An 18,130-nucleotide genomic window follows, 5' to 3' on the forward strand; every position below is an offset into this window, starting at 1 on the left:
TCAGGAACAGAAACATTAGGGGTGGAAGATGTTGGAACATCTTCATCAGCATCAGGGACAGAAGCATTTTTCAGAATGTTACTCACAATACTGCGGATCTTCTTATCCATCTCTGTGTCTATTTCCCTAGGACTTGTTGCAAGGCTAGGGTTTTCAGAAATCTTCACTCCCTGTTGTCGTTTGGGAACCAGTTTTTCAGGAACAGGGGCTGAACCAGGAATCATTTGTATGGGCTGGATATTGAATTCAGGTCGTTCCTGGTTTGATGGTGCTTTGGTGGATGATGGAGATGATGGTACAGAGGGTGAACCAGGAGCTGAAGTTTCTTTTGGTGAGGTAGCCATGGAAGTGCAGAGCCTTTGGAATGATTTCGTAACTCTCTGAGAGCTGTTGGGGAATGCTGAAAACGAGATTACCACGAAAATATAAGTTTGAATGAGGAATGTAGAGGGACGTGTGAAGCAACGGTCGAATTTGTTTTGGCTCAGTAGTGAACGTGCTATTAATGTTAAGTGAGACGTTTGAGCACGTTCAGATAGCAGTAGCTGCTATAATTCCTCTAGCAGACAAATGCCCAGCTTGCCCCTCAGTTTTTCAAACTGTTTTGCATCCAATGCCTTTGTGAAAATATCTGCTATTTGTTCCTCAGTGTCAACATGCTCCAGTGTGATAACTTTATCATCAACAAGCTCTCTAATATAGTGATGTCTAATGTCAATGTGCTTGGTTCTGTTGTGTTGAACAGGATTTTTAGAAATATTAATAGCACTCATGTTGTCACAGTACAATGTCATGACATCTTGTTCGACATTGTACTCCTTTAGCATCTGCTTCATCCAAACTAGTTGTGAACAGCTGCTTCCTGCTGCAATATACTCTGCTTCAGCAGTAGATAGGGACACACAGTTTTGCTTCTTGCTGAACCATGAAATAAGATTGTTTCCCAAATAGAAACATCCACCAGAAGTGCTTTTTCTGTCATCTGCACTTCCAGCCCAATCAGCATCACAATACCCAACCAGCATTGAACCTGAACAATGACAGTACATAATCCCATAGTCACTGGTGCCATTTACATATTTCAGAATTCTCTTTACTTGATTCAAGTGACTTATCTTGGGATTGGCTTGATATCTTGCACAAACACCTACTGCATAGGTGATGTCAGGTCTGCTAGCTGTTAGATATAGTAAGCTCCCAATCATGCTTCTGTACAGGCTTTGATCAACACTGGTGCCAGCTTCATCTTTTGACAGCTTCAAGTGAGTAGGTGCAGGTGTTCTTTTATGGCTGGCATTTTCCATCCCAAACTTCTTGACAATGTTCTTTGCATACTTGCTTTGTGAGAGGAATATGGAGTCTTCCATCTGCTTCACTTGGAGTCCCAGAAAATAAGTCAGCTCTCCAACAAGACTCATCTCAAATTCAGATTGCATCTGTTGAACAAAATGTTGAAGCATCTCATTCGACATCCCTCCAAACACAATGTCATCAACATATATCTGTGCTATCATCAAGTTTTCAGCATCTTGTTTGACAAAGAGAGTCTTGTCAATTCCTCCCTTCCTATACCCTTGCTGAGTAAGGAACTCTGTTAGCCTTTCATACCAAGCTCTTGGAGCTTGCTTCAATCCATAGAGAGCCTTCTTGAGCCTGTATACATGATCTGGATGAGTTGGATCTACAAATCCCTTTGGCTGCTCCACATAGGCTTCTTCATTCAGGTATCCATTCAGAAACGCGCTCTTCACATCCATTTGGTACAGCTTGAATTTGAGGATGCAAGCTACACCAAGTAACAATCTGATGGACTCAAGTCTAGCAACTGGGGCGAACGTTTCATCAAAGTCTACACCTTCAATCTGAGTGTAGCCTTGAGCAACAAGTCTGGCCTTGTTTCTGGTTATAACACCTTCTTCATTGGTTTTGTTCTTGAAGATCCACTTGGTGCCAATCACATTAGTTCCCTCGGGTCTCGGAACTAGCTCCCAGACTTCATTCCTTTTGAATTGCTCCAATTCTTCTTGCATAGCATTGATCCAGAACTCATCAGTCAGTGCCTCTTTCACATTCTTGGGCTCAATCTTGGAGACAAAACATGAGTTGGAGACAATCTCAATCTCCCTTGATCTTGTAGTGACTCCTCTGTTTGGATCTCCTATAATCAGCTCCTTGGGATGCATCTTCTGGATTCTAATGGAGGGTCTCTTGTCAGGTTGGTTGATGTTTGGTTCATCTGTAGCAGAATCAGAGTTTTCTGCATTTTCTGCACTTTTAGCTGTATCTGCTACATTGTCTCCCGATGTTCTGACATCTTCTTCGACATCCTTCTTTCTTGCTGGAGTTAGATCATCAACAACCACATTGATGGATTCCATCACAGTTCTGGTTCTGGAATTGAATACTCTATATGCTCTGCTGTTTGTAGAGTATCCCAGGAATATCCCTGCATCACTCTTGGGATCCATCTTTCTCCTTTGCTCTCTATCTGCCAAAATGTAACATGGACTTCCAAAGATGTGGAAGTGCTTGACAGTTGGCTTCCTCCCTTTCCAGATTTCATACAGTGTGGTTGGAGTCCCTCTTCTAAGTGTGACTCTGTTGTGGATGTAGCATGCTGTGTTCATGGCTTCAGCCCAGAGATTATAGGGAAGTTCTTTGGCATGAAGCATGACTCTAGCAGCTTCTTGCAAAGTCTTGTTTTTCCTTTCAACTATGCCATTTTGCTGTGGTGTAATGGCTGCAGAGAACTCATGAGTGAGGCCTTCAGATGTGCAGAATTCAGTAAACTTGCTGTTTTCAAATTCTCTGCCATGGTCACTCCTGATTCTCTTGATGACACAGTCTTTTTCTCTTTGAAGTCTTAGACTCAACTCCTTGAATACTTCAAAGGTGTCTGATTTCTCTCTGATAAAGTTGACCCAGGTAAATCTGGAGAAATCATCCACAACAACATAGGCATACCTCTTTCCTCCAAGGCTTTCAACTTGCATAGGCCCCATCAAGTCCATGTGAAGTAGTTCCAGCACCCTGGAAGTGGTCTGATGTTGAAGCTTCTGGTGGGACATCTTGACTTGCTTTCCAATCTGACATTCACCACAGATTCTACCTTCTTCTATTTTCAGATTGGGAATGCCTCTAACAGCACCTTTGTCAATAATTTTCTTCATACCTCTTAAGTGCAGTTGTCCAAATCTTTGATGCCATATTTTGACTTCATCTTCTTTGGAGAATAGACATGTGGAGGAGTAACTGGTTTCTTGAGGTGTCCATAGGTAACAGTTGTCCTTTGATCTGCTGCCCTTCATTAGAACTTCACTCTTCTCATTTGTCACCAAGCATTCTGACTTTGTGAAGTTTACATTGAATCCTTCATCACACAACTGACTGATGCTGATCAAGTTCGCAGTCAGTCCCTTTACCAGCAGTACTTTGTTCAGACTAGGAAGTCCATCATGGACTAGCTTTCCCATTCCAGTGATCTTTCCTTTAGAGCCATCTCCAAATGTCACATAGCTAGTGGAGCAAGGTTCAATGTTCACCAGGAATTCTTTAACTCCTGTCATGTGTCTGGAACAGCCGCTATCTAGGTACCAATCTTCCTTAGCTGATGCTCTAAGTGAAGTATGAACAACAAGACTAACTATCTTGTGTTTTGGAACCCACATCATCTTCCTTCCGCTGCTTCTACTTTGAGTTCCATGATGTGGATGACCATGTAGATGATAGCAAAAGGGCTTTATGTGACCATACTTGCCACAGTAGTGACACCTCCACTTCTTTCTTTTGCTCTTTTTCTGCTGCGTTCCATGATGTCGAGACCGATGTCGTGACATCGTGGCTCCAGTGTTATTTTTGGCAGGAACAAATTCTGTCATGGTTATTCTGCCAGCAGATTTATGATTAAACCCAAGTCCTCTCTGGTTTCCAACATTCTTCCCAAGCTGTAGTACCTCATCAAGCATATCTGAGCCTTTATTCAGCATCTTTATTGATTTTGTCATGTTTTCCAGTTTAGAGTTCAAAAAACCAACTTCTTCTTTAAGCTCAGAGATCTCCTCTTCATGTGCCTCCTTCTCAGCCTCCAGATTTGCAATGACCTTCTTCAGTTGTGCTTCTTGCTGAAGAATCTTCTCACTTTTGATGCATAGTTCTCTATAGGATATAGCAAGCTCATCAAAAGTGATTTCACTATCTGTATCGCTTGAATCTTCAGCAGATTCAAATCTCCCAGTGAGTGCATTCACATCTCTGTCAGAATCACTTCCTTGTTCACTCTCTGTATCATCAGACCGACATACAGAAAGTCCCTTCCTCTGCTTCTTGAGATGAGTGGGACATTCAGCTTTGATGTGTCCAAAGCCTTCACACCCACGGCATTGAATTCCTTTGCTGTGACTGGGCTTTTCATCTGACCTTTTCTGGTATTCACTACCTTTCCTGATGTCGAAAGGGATGTTCCGGACATGTGGTTTCTGCCTCCTGTCCATTCTGTTCAGCACTTTGTTGAACTGTTTTCCAAGGAGCACAACTGCGTTAGTCAGCCCTTCATCAGTATCCAGGTCATACTCATCTTCTTCTCCTTCATCATTGGACACGAAAGCCAGATTCTTGCTCTTCTTTTCAGTCCTATCCGAGAGTCCTAGCTCAAAGGTTTGAAGGGAACCAATGAGTTCATCTACTCTCATGTTGCAAATGTCTTGGGCCTCCTCTATTGCAGTGACTTTCATGTCAAATCTCTTAGGCAAAGATCTGAGGATCTTTCTCACCAGCTTTTCATCTGTCATCCTTTCTCCCAAGGCAGTGCAAGCATTGGCAATATCAAGAATGTTCATGTGGAAGTCATGAATACACTCTTCCTCCTTCATCTTCAGATTTTCGAATTTTGTAGCCAATAGTTGCAATCTGGACATCTTCACTTTGGAGGTTCCTTCATGAGTGGTTTTCAGGATCTCCCATGCATCCTTGGCCACTGTGCATGTGTTGATTAGTCTGAAGATATTCTTGTCAACTCCATTGAATAGAGCATTCAAGGCTTTGGAGTTTCCAAGTGCCAATTCGTCTTCTTCTTTTGTCCAATCTTCTTCTGGCTTCAATTCATTAGTGGGCTTTCCTTCTGTGTCCAGCATCTTGGGATGTTCCCAGCCTTTGATGACAGCTTTCCAGGTTCTGCTATCCAGTGATTTGAGGAAGGCCACCATCCTTGCTTTCCAGTATTCATAGTTGGTTCCATCCAGAATTGGTGGTCTGTTCACTGGTCCTCCTTCTTTCTCCATGTTCATCAGAATTTATCTCCCTAGATCTCACTCAGTGATTTAGAGTGCCTGCTCTGATACCAATTGAAATTCTGATATCAATGACAGATGTCGTACCGGATGTCACGACATCACGCTTCAAAACATGCAGATTATATTTGACTGCATGAACAGATTAAACAAGTAAATAACACAAGAGGATTGTTAACCCAGTTCGGTGCAACCTCACCTACATCTGGGGGCTACCAAGCCAGGGAGGAAATCCACTAAAATAGTGTTAGTTCGAAGATCTAACAGCCACTGTTTACAACCTTCTCACCTAACCACTACCCGTGCAACCTCTACCTAAGAGCCACTTTTAGATATGAGAACCCCTCTCACTCCCTCTCAATCACACTCCCGTGTTTACAAATAAATCAAAGACACACCAGAGATTGCTCTCTGAACAATAGAGATCAACTCTACACAAACTATAGAGATCAACTCTACACACTCAGGTCCAACACTTGATGCTAGGGTAACATCAAGGTGGCTCACAAAACACTCAAGTCCCAAAACTCACAAAATAACTCTTCAATCCCGGACTTGGTAGAAAACTCGTGCAGCCTTCATGTTTATATAGCAGTGTGCGTATCTGGGCTGCAACAACTTGTGCTGGATGAGATCTATCATTCTCCTGAAAAATCTGCACTTAAAGAACTAAAAGATAACGTTTGATCTTTTAGTTTTTATCTTTAATCTTTAATCCCTGAACGAACTCTTCAAGTTTGTAATTCGAACTTTAATTATCTTTTAATTCGTTCCTAAAGATAGATCCCCAAATCTGTTGCTAACTGCACATTAATCTGTTAAAGATATAACAGATTTATGTGTCCAGTATTTTCGGGCCAGATGTCCTGGACATCGTATCCGACATCGTGGATCCTGCAGCTTCAATTCTTCATTTGACTTTTATCTTGCCTTGTGCATTGTGCAGCAACTCCAGTATTTTCGGGCAGGATGTCCTGGACATTGTATCCGACATCGTGGATCCTGCAGCTTCAATTCTTCATTTGACATTTTATCTTGCCTTGTGCATTGTGCAGCCCGATCTGATTCCTTGACATAACGTTGGACATCATGTGCAGCAACTCCAGCTTTCCTTCATTGTCTAAGTGCTTATGTTTTAACAAAATCTTAGCCAATCTTTTAAAACTCAGTAGAGCTAAGCACTAACACATCTCCAACTGGCACAGTATAATTGTAGCCTCATTTTCCAGGTCATCAAAGTTGACAGGATCAAGGACTTTGCTACATATGGCATTGAAGAAAAAGCACAGGCGAGTTATGGATAACCTAACTTTGTTAGGCAAAATGTCTCGTATGTCCATGGCTAACAATTGTTGCATCAACACGTGACAATCATGAGACTTTAACCCCACCAGCTTAAGCTCCTTCAACTGCACAAGGCTCTTAATATTTGAAGAGTATCCTTGTGGGACTTTAACCCGACATAGACACTGGCAAAAACTTATCTTCTCCTTTCTGGACAAAGTATGACAAGCTGGAGGCAAGTATATTTTTTTACCATCAGACCTTGGATGCAACTGTGATCGTATGCCCATGTCAGCTAGATCTTGACGGGTATTCAAACCATCTTTCGTCTTGCCTTGAATGTTAAATAGTGTCCCAATGACACTGTCACATACATTTTTCTCTACATGCATAACATCAATACAATGTCTAACATCTAGATCAGACCAGTAAGGAAGATCAAAGAAAATGGACCTCTTCTTCCATATGTAACTCTTACTTTTATCCTTCTTTTGGGTCTTTCCAAATACAATATTCAGGTGTTCAACCCGCTAGAAGACCTGCTCACCAGTTAATGGTATCCGCACGGTTTCGTGCTCTTGACTTCCATTAAAAGCTTTTTTCAATCGTCTGTAAGGGTGATGATGTTTTAGAAAACGGCGATGCCTAGTGTACACTGTTTTTCTACCATGTTTCAGTTGTATGTAGCTTGTGTCTTCCTCACAGATGGGGCATGCATGATGACCCTTAACACTGTAACCGCTGAGATTCCCATATGCTAGAAAGTCATTAATGGTACAAAAAAGCATTGCACGCATTTGAAAAGTCTCCTTGTGAAACCCTTCAAACACTAAAACCCCCTCGTCCCACAACTTTCTCAGGTCTTTAATCAACGGACTTAAATAAACATCAATGTCATTTCCTGGTTGTCTTGGGCCCGATATCATCATAGACAACATAATGTATTTTCGCTTCATGCACAACCAAGGAGGCAAATTGTAAACTACTAGTAGAACTGACCATGAACTGTGTTGAGTGCTTAAATTTCCATACGGATTCATTCCAGCACTGGCTAGTCCAAGCCTAAGATTTCTTGCCTCTTTGCCGAAATCCGGATACAAACTATCAATCTTCTTCCACTAGGAGCAATCAGCCGAATGACGGACTATTTCATCAGAGTTTCTCCCATTTGCATGTCAGGTAAGATCTTTTGTGTCGCCCTCATTAGCAAATAGATGATTAAACCTTGGAATGATGGGAAGATACCACAACACCTTCGCTGGAGGGCCCTTCTTTGAGTTTTCATCAGAACTGCAGTCCTTATCATCCTTCACCTTGTACCGTGACGCCCCACACCTAGGGCATTTGGATATTTCTTCAAATTCATGTCTGTACAGTATGCAATCATTAGGACAAGCATGAATCTTCTGATACTCCATACCCATCGGACACAGTATCTTCTTGGCTTGATAGTAGCTTTTAGGCAATGTGTTATCCTCTGGAAGTAGACCGTGCACTACTTGAAGCGGTGAAGTAAATCTTTTGTCACTCCACCCATATCCGGCCTTGACATTAACCAAACTTAACACTGCCGACAACAGCGTCAAGGAATTGTTGCACCCCGGATACAAAGGCTTCTTTGAGTCACTTTGCAATCCTTCATACACAGGGGCATGTGCTTTTTAGAAAGACTCTTGTCCATGGTCACAAATCATATCCTCCAGGCGATCTCCATTTCTACATCAAACGGTTCGGATTGGTGCCCACTCGCATGTCTGTCATTTCACCATGTTATATCCACATCATATAATTCCTCTTAATTCCATCACACTACAAATGCTCTCGTATGTCATCTAGTATTTGTCATCTTCCGTTCAAACAATTGATGCAAGAAGGACAATAATATTTTTCATCTGCATCCGGTCGACCTCTTTCTGAAGCAAATTATAAGAACTGCTCGACGCCTTCCTCATATCCTGGGCTGATGCGACTTTCATTCATCCAACTTCGATTCATCTAAGTAATAACTCGGTCATACTCTTAAAGTTATTTGATGCATGAAAATCTCACTTTTTTATTATAGGTGTGGCCCTATCCCATTCGGGAAGACCGTCTTTTATGGTAGTTTCATACATCGGGGTTAATTCTATTTTGTTAAATTTGACAAATTTCAGCAGCATTTCGCATTGGTCTCCAAGTACACGAAATGAAATTAGTGAAATTAATTTCCCGATAATCAAGTATGCACTCATAGAACAACTAGAAATGCATTGTATCAAAATTTCATCAAATTAAACAAAATAATTTAAACCTTAACACATGAATCTACCATAAAAATAGCAGTCTCCCTAAACTGTCCAAACGGACAATTCAAGATTGAATACAATGATTAATTCAAACTATCCGCAAGAATCATTGCATCCAGTCTCAAACGGGAATCGAAGGTTCACTCATCATGAACACAATTTGTATAGCATATATCAATTGTCATTAATGGCAGTGAACACGTAATAAAAATATTAATTGGTAATAAACATTTTGTACCTGTGATGATGAGCAGCATGATCCAAAATGAAAGCAAGAATCAAAGAAATAATTGAATGAACACTTGCATCAATCATAATTCTGAAAACAGATATCAATATGTGTGTGTCTATCTCTGATGAGGGTGTGTGTCTGTGTGTCTTATTTCACATGTTGTTAATGAAGGAGGTGTGACTAGGTTAAATAAGAGTTAATTAAATCTTATGACTATATGTGTGGAGAGAGAGAGAGAGAGAGAGTAAGTATAGAAAAAGAGAGAAAGTGGTAAATATGTTATATGTGATTGGTAATGAAGAGAAAGAGGCAGAAAAATGGGGTGAAAACTAATATGAAAGAGAAAATGAATATATGAATAGTTAATTTTTTTTTTCAGCAATGAAAATAATTAGTTAATGACTTGTGCTTTTTTGTTAGGGCAGAAAGGAGGCTTCTTAATTTTCTCACCAAAAAGTTAATTTGAAAATTCAATGATGATCTTTTTTTTATTGAAAAAATTGAGCAGTAGATTCTTTACGCCGCATGAGCTTTATCGAATATGAAAAAAAATCATCAATAGTGTTTTTTTTAATCAATATACAATCTCAAAAACTAATTTTATTAGTAAATATTTTTTGTTGGATCTTTTGAAATAAAAATTTTATTTTGTGAATCTCTATGCTTCAAGATGTGTAAACTCAATCTTAATTAAATTTGAATTGATTTAAACTTATTTTTTAAATTCATAAATTTACCTATATTTACCCATTTAAACTAAGGTACTTAAGAAACTAAATTATTCAAATAAAATAATTTAAAAATTAATTAAAATATTGTTTTTCACAGTGGAATTTTAAACACATGAAAACTTGGTATGTAATTTGTACCATGTACAAGACTATTATATATGGTTATATAATTTATGTTCAAATAAAAATATTAAATAAAGTAAATTCATTTTAATTTTTATGTAGTGGAGATCAATTTAAACATATTTACTGTTTTAAATAGTTAGTTAAGAAGATTATTTGACTTTAATTCATTTTGGTGCATCGGATCTAACTCCTTTCAAAATATAACCAGGGTTTGCTCAACATATATCTAAGATTAAATATTCTATTTAAATTATTATATATTTTAAAGTTATTTGAAACACACTACAAGAAAAATAACCTATGCCTACAGACGTTTTTTTGCTACAGACATACACTAGTGTAGGTAAATCTCAAAAATACTTTTACCTACAACTAACTAATGTAGGTAAAACTCAACTACTTATACCAACCATTATTTGGTGTAGGCAAATTCATTAAAACTAAAAAAATACTTCTACCTACAACTATGTTATGTAGGTAAAACTCCAAAAAACTTGGGCCTATGAGTGATTAGTGTAGATAAAACTCAAAAGAATTACTACCTACAGAAGCACAGTGTAGGCAAAATTTTAAAAAACTTATACCTACAACTACGTGATGTAGATAAAATTTCACAAAATCTATGTCTATAATTAGTTGATGTAGGTATAACCTCAAAAGCCTTATGCCTACGATTGTTGGTGTAGGTAAAACTCTTTAAGACTATTTGAATTTGAATACTAGTCTCTTGTTTTTTTTAGTAAATACTCAATCTCAAAAAATAATTTTCAAAATCTAGTACAAAAATTGAAAAGTTCCACTCATAAATAATTTTTAAACTCACTTTAAAAATATATAAGAATAAATTGAACTATTAAAAAAATAAATGGTCAAATTGAATATAATAAAAAATGTAATGGCAAAAAAATATATCTTAGCTTTCAATTTAAAGTACCAAATCCATCACCATTATTTTACAATCTTAAATTTCGCACCAGTTCTTGAGTGTTTCTACCTAAAATTTAAAAAATGACAATTGGATGATGAAAAATGTATACTTTGTACCACTAATGTTTCCTTGTTTAATTTACATAGCCGTGGTCTTCAGACGTAAATATAAAATTAAAACTTTAACCATGTTTTAGGATAAGATAATAATCAATATCCAAACGATTTGTTTAGTATGGATTTCAACATGAATTCCACTTTTGTCCCGCTACTGAGATACTTTGGTTTTCCATTACGCGTTGGCTTCTCTTTCATAATGTGTTTCTATAACTAACCAAAATTAATGTCAATTATGCTAGATAACATTTTGATTTCAAGAAGTAACAGCCAAGAAACAAAAATGGGGATAAAAAGCCTGATTGGTTTCTTAAAAGAGATTACGCGACGAGAGATTTTTAAATTCCAGTGAGAAAATGACAAATAATCTTTTACAGAAAAAACAAGAGGCATGAGCTTTAATATTTGTTCACGCGTATAGATCACTCTTCGAGCTCTCATCCTCTCTCTTCCTCTCTCTTCGAGCTCTCATCTTCTCTCTTCCTCTCTCTTCGAGCTCTCATCCTCCACGGCCCCGTGTTAATGCTTTAATCTGTAACTCTCTTTCCATTCAAAGGTTACTACTATTGTACGTTTTTTTTTCTCACACTCTTTTTTATTTTTCTTTAACCTAAAACTCACTCTTTCCCCGGTTTCTTCAGAACTCCATTCTCGGCTTTCTTCGAAGCGTTGAGCTAAGGGACTTGAGGACTGAAGACAAAATCACTGTGAGTTTCCTTTTTGACGTTTGTTTGTTTGTTACATCAAAATTTTCGCCACCACGCAGTGGTATTTTTTTTTGAGTTTGTATGTGACTTTAGGTTAGGAAGGAAAAAAAAAAGGGATTGGAAACTTGGCCTTGGATTGCAATGTTACTTAGTATTTGTTCTGTTCAACAATTTCGCATCGTTGTATGTACTTAAAATTTGATAGAATTTAAAGCATTTTAATTGGAAAAGATTGTTTCTAAGGGAATGGGGTTGAATCATTTGCCCTAAGCCCCTAAGTTAATTTGAATTCAGTTGGGGATTTAAGTCACTAAACTGTGTTGTAGGAGATATGTTAGTTGCCTGAACCTCTGTTCATGGCTTTTTTGAAAACCTATTCAATTCACATTGTTTTTATTGGTCCAAGTTTCCCATATAGACTACACTCTGTATGATTGAATTAATTATTATTTTGTGAGAATCTTACTTTGTACTCTGTTAGATCTCTATGAAGTTGAATATTGGGATTCGGCTTTGTACAGACCTATTATTAGTTTATTATTATGTCAAAGTTAGATTACATGATTGCTTATATATAGTTAACTTAAGGTGAGAATGAAATCCATGTAGTTTTGAGCTGGTTATTAGAGAACCTAAGACCAATAGCTTCAAATAACCCCTCTAGAAAATTGGGCTCACTTGGTGGTATGTTAAAATACACATCTGTTGAAACTTATTCAGTCCTTCAAGCAAGCTGCCTTCAACACTGGTTTAAAAACTGGCAAGCACTTAGGAGAAACAAATTGACAGCTAGCACTTTTGCTGCTGCTATTGGGTTCATAGTAAAAAAAAATAAAAAAGTGGGCAGGGTATTTTCTCTGTGAATTTTCGGTTCTCAGTTACTAACTTTTACAATGAAAGCATCTTATGGTTTAGTTTGGTGACAATTTTACCTAACATGCTTGGAAGACTGTGGCTAAGATTCTCTTCCTTTTTAATCTTATTGCTTCTTGATTTTATTTCTGTGTCTTTATTTTAAATAATCTCAGACTTTCTAACATGGAATTGGATTCTCAATTATCGCATAAATTGGAAACTTTTATGTTTAATTGGTTTTTCAACTTTTTACCAATCACGTTATTTGAGTTTGTTATAACAATTCTTTATTAATAAGTTATATGGGAAACTATTAAATTGATGTCTCCAGCTGTTAGAGAAGATTCATTCCAGCTGTTAACTGGAGTGAGACAAGCTTAAAAGGTGATAGAACTTAATATCGCATGTTTGGAACTTTTAATTACGTGCATTTTTTTATATACGTGTACGTCTTACCCAGCTCCAATTATATAAACATGCTTCTGCAGTGGTTTTATCTTCAACACTTCTTTCAAAACCAAATTATTAGTGTGATTGTAACAGACACATTTGGTCATTCTTTGAAATTCAATTGGAAGGTGACTTTTGTCTTTTAATTTCTTGTATATGTTTCTTCCTTTTAATTATGTTTCAGACATACAGAGATTAATCTTATAAAATAGGAAGATTTATTTATGAGAATAAACTTTTGACCACGTATTTAAAAAATATAATTATTTGTCCATCATATCACACAATCAAGATATTAGTAAAAATAAATTATCACATAAATGTTTTTACTCAAACAAGTAGAGGATATTTATGATTTTAATAAAGAAATTAAGGAAGAAAAGATATAGCACATTTTTTTTGTGGATTGAGGTAGCCTGCCTTCCTAATTTTCCATCTAGTTTTGGGTACTTAATTATAATCACACAACCGGAACATAATGATATTAAGTTTGATCGAAATGTATACTTGATTAGTAGGTGTGTCTTATTTTGTTGTTTTTTGGCTTGTTAGAAGTATGTGATTGTTAGATGTGATTTTTTAATATATTTTTAATTACAGGCATTGGCAGAGGAGATCAAGGCAAGATATGATAAAGCAGCTGTCAAAGTTGTTGACCTGGTAAGTTGGATCCAAATGAAATTTTGGCCATTCCTACATTCCTACATTCCTATTTAATTTAAACTAAAGATATGAGAGAAAGTTAAGAATTTAAAGAAAGTTGATAAAAACTTTGTATATACCATGAAAGAATCTTATAATTGGCCCATAGCTTAGTGCATAAATTATTTCTTATTGATAGCTAAAGATGGATAGTGCCAGATGTTGCTGTCTATGCCAAGATACATATATATGCTCTACCAATAAAGTTGTAATTCTAGTTGAAGCCATTCTCCTAAGTCCTAATCACTAATTCACTATACTTCCCAAGCTTCAATAACATGATTAATATAGACTGCAAGTGTCTTTCCTTCTGCTGTTTAACGGAAAAAGGCATTGCAATATTTGACTATGAGATTATTTGTAATGCTTTGATATATTGTTGTAGATTCTTACACTTCTACAATTTGGAGGATATACACTAGTGCAAAATTTAGTTGATCTGTATCGAAGCTTTGGGTTTGATACACAGCCAGTCCTCATTGGGCTCATCATATTTCAGGTACTTTTCAAAATTATGGTCTTTCCATCTAAATAAAAAAATTTAGAAGATTATCTATTATTATTTGTTAGTTTTTTTTATTCGTGAGAACAAAAGATAATTTTAAGATAATTTATCTTTCATTAGAATTTGATATTAAAAATTTTAAAAAAAATCATTGAAAACACAATCTCAATTAAATGAAAATATTTAGGTGATAATGTCATTAAATAAAATAAATTAGTTAATAATAAAAAAGGATCACCGAAAACATAATCTCAACAAACATGTGATTTATCGTAAAAATAAATAAACATGTGATTTTTTCTTATGAGATCAAATGAAGTAATCATTAAGGAAAGAATATACTATTAATTTATTGATTGACCAGTAGCTTGTTAAGCGCCAATATGCTAACCGAATCAATGATCAATGCAATTTTTTTATTTTAACCGAATCAATGATTCAACTGCTAATATATTGGTGGTTGTAGGCTTCCAGTGCATTAGACATTTAGTTATTAGTTAAAATTCTCACAAGAGTCAAAGTTATTGTTTTGGTTCATTAATGCAGAATTAGTACTCTCAATTTGGTTCTTCAAAATTACTTGTCATCATGTTAGATTTTTTTAATTGTCATTAAATTAATCTTGTTAACATATATATGCTATGCTTGTATTCTTGTGTTTTATTTTTCATATTTTGTTTCCAGCTAGGCAATTAAAATAATTTGTCCTTTTCACTGCTAACATTATTAATTTTATAGTTGCTAACACGGTTGTGATTGACTTATACCTGGATATTTTAGTTATATTAAGCACTAATTTATTATGTCTATTTTATTCTACTTTTTCAGTTTATTTTATCAAATGGATAAGAGTTGGATAGACTACAATTCTCTTAATAAAGAGAAGTATATTAGAGGAGTTTTAAACTTTCTAGATTTTGCATTTGCGAAATCGTCAAAAGGATGGAAAAATTTTATGCCCTTGTACCAAATGTGTCAATTGCAAGTGGCGCTCTCGGATGAATGTTTATGAGCACATTATTAGTAATGGATTTCTAAAAGGATATGTTACTTGGATCTTTCATGGTGAACAAGTTGGCCCATCTAGTTCTTTAGATACATCCCAAGTGGAAGGGGAGTTTGATCATGACATGGATACATTGGTTCATGATGCATTCACAATGCATGCAACTAATGAGAGTAATGACACAGATATAAATATGGAGGATGGAGATTCTAGAGAATTTATGAATGGACCTAGTGTTCAACAATCTGAAGACAATAATAATTCAGAAAAGTTATATCAAATGTTAAGGGAGGCAGAGCAAAGTCTTTATAAAGGTTGTAAGAAGTTTACAAAATTGTCATTCCTTGTACATTTGTATCACTTAAAGTGTCTAAATGGGTGGACTGATAAAAGTTTTTCGATGTTGTTAGAGCTGTTAAGTGATGCATTACCAGAGGAAAATACTTTGCCCAAATCATTTTATGATACAAAGAAGATTATTTCAGGGTTGGGTCTATCTTATGAAAAAATTCATGTTTGTCCCAATGAATGCATATTGTATAGGAAGGATTTGGCTGATGCTGAAATTTGCCCTAAATGCAATTTGTCAAGATGGAAATATAACTCTGATGATGTTGAATGTAGAAAAAAGATACCTGCAAAGATTCTTCGTTGGTTCCCTCTTATACCTAGATTGCAAAGACTTTTTGTATCACCAAAAACAGCTTGTTCTATGATATGGCATGAGGTTGGTCGAACTAAAGATGGACTCCTGAGGCATCCAGCTGATTCATTTGCTTGGAAGAATTTTGATTGTCAGTATCCTGATTTTGCTTGTGACGCTCGTAATGTTCGACTAGGTTTGGCTACTGATGGCTTTAATCCTTTCAAAACTATGGCAATTTCCCATAGCACTTGGCCTGTTATCTTGATTCTGTACAATCTTCCTCCATGGATGTGTATGAAGCAACCTAATTTTATACTTTCATTGCTTATTCCTGGTCCAAAAGGTCCAGGTATGAACCTTGATGTTTATATGCAGCCTCTTGTGGAAGAATTAAAGGAATTATGGGAAATTGGGGTAAAAACGTTTGATGCATGTAAAAAAGAGTCATTCCAAATGCGTGCTGCAATTATGTGGACTATTAATGATTTTCCTGCTTATGCAAATTTGTCTGGTTGGAGCACTAGAGGCCAATATGCTTGTCCATGTTGTGGTTTTGAGATTGGCTCAAAGTGGTTGCGTTATGGTAGAAAGTTTTGCTATATGTGTCATCGTCGTTGGTTAGAGCCCGATCATAAGTGGATATACAATAAAAGAGATTTTGATGGAACCCAGGAGTTTAGAGCTCCACCTGATCTACCTAGTGGAGCTTTTTCTTTGAGACAGATGGAATATCATGGAGTTGGGGATTGGTCACCATGGAAAAAGAGAAGTATTTTGTTCACATTGCCTTATTGGCAACATAGTGTGCTCCGTCATAATCTTGATGTTATGCACATAGAAAAGAATGTGTGTGATAACATTATTGGGATGTTGTTACAATTAGAAGGTAAGCCAAAGGACAATGATAAGGCACGCTATGATCTTGTTGATATGAATATTAGAAGCCAATTACATCCAAAGATGCACCCAAGTAAAGGCAAACAATATTTTCCTAGAGCTTGTTACCAAATGACTTCAAAAGAGAAAGAAACATTTTTGGAAGTTCTCAAAACAATAAAAGCTCCTGATGAATATTTGTCTAATATTTCAAGATGTGTGCAAGTGAAGGAACACAAAATATCCGGTCTCAAAAGTTATGATTGTCATCTTTTAATGCAAGAGTTTCTTCCTATAGCTATGAAAGGTTGTTTGCCAGACAAAGTGAGTTTAGCTATATCCGATCTTTGTTGTTTCTTCAAGGAGTTGTGTGGCAAGGTGCTTAATGAGAGTAATTTAGAGCACCTAGAGCATCAAGTAGCTCTAACATTATGCCAATTAGAACAGATTTTTCCTCCATCTTTTTTCATCGTAATGGTACATTTGGTAATCCATTTGGCACATGAAGCAAGAGTTGGAGGACCTGTACATTACCGATGGATGTATCCTATTGAAAGGTATGAATACTTTTTAATCATTTTAAAACATTCTAGAGTTATAAAGTAAAATGATATTATCTTAATTTGTAACCTAAAATTTTCTTTTTAGGTTCCTTTTGACTCTAAAGTCATTTGTTCGTAATCGAGCACATCCAGAAGGATCTATTGTAGAAGGATATTTAGCTCATGAATGCTTGATATTTTGTTCAAGATATCTATCTAGGGTGGAGACTCATTTTAATCAATTTGCTCGAAATGATGACTCATGTTTTGTGGAAAATGTAAGTGTTTTAAATCCTAGAGGTAGACCATTGGGGAGAAAGAAGCAAGTTGGATTCAATGTGAAGAAGAGAAAAAGAGCTTCTCGGATTTCTCTTGATAAGAAAGCATTGGTTCAAGCACATAGATATGTGCTTTTCAATAGCAACAATGTTGACCACTTTCGAAAGTAATACAATTTTTTTCATGTTCATTTATTTATTGAATATTTGTATAATATCTTTCTATCAATGATAATGCTTACTTTTTCTAACCTTTTTTACATAGAGCCCATACTGATCTTATCAAGAGACAAAATCGTCGATTATCTCCATATGAAGTTGACAAAATTCATAGTAAAGAATTTCCAGATTGGTTCCGTGAAAGAGTAAGTTTAGGAAGAATCAATAATATTAAATTTTGAATTCATTTAAAATTTTAACCATTTGAAATAAAATTGCGGTAGGTTGCTCGATTGGAAGAGCAAGACAGCACTCTAGTGGCAAATGATATCAAGTGGTTAGCTCGTGGTCCACTAGAAATAGTGAGAAGATATAGCAGGTACATTGTTAATGGAGTTAGATTTCATACAAAGACAC

General features: G+C 36.3%; 1 protein-coding gene across 1 annotated transcript; it reads left to right on the plus strand.

Moving 5' to 3' along the window:
- The first annotated feature begins 12,870 nt into the window (after nucleotides 1-12,870).
- Nucleotides 12,871-17,393, plus strand: LOC121174573 (uncharacterized). Its single transcript, XM_041013938.1, has 5 exons — nucleotides 12,871-12,915; nucleotides 13,600-13,659; nucleotides 14,087-14,200; nucleotides 15,193-17,125; nucleotides 17,383-17,393. Exons 1-5 carry the CDS (start codon nucleotides 12,871-12,873, stop codon nucleotides 17,391-17,393), a joined length of 2,163 nt encoding a protein of 720 aa, XP_040869872.1.
- Nucleotides 17,394-18,130: the final 737 nt, after the last annotated feature.

Source organism: Glycine max, chromosome 3, assembly GCF_000004515.6.
Source record: "Glycine max cultivar Williams 82 chromosome 3, Glycine_max_v4.0, whole genome shotgun sequence".
Taxonomy (NCBI): domain Eukaryota; kingdom Viridiplantae; phylum Streptophyta; class Magnoliopsida; order Fabales; family Fabaceae; genus Glycine; species Glycine max.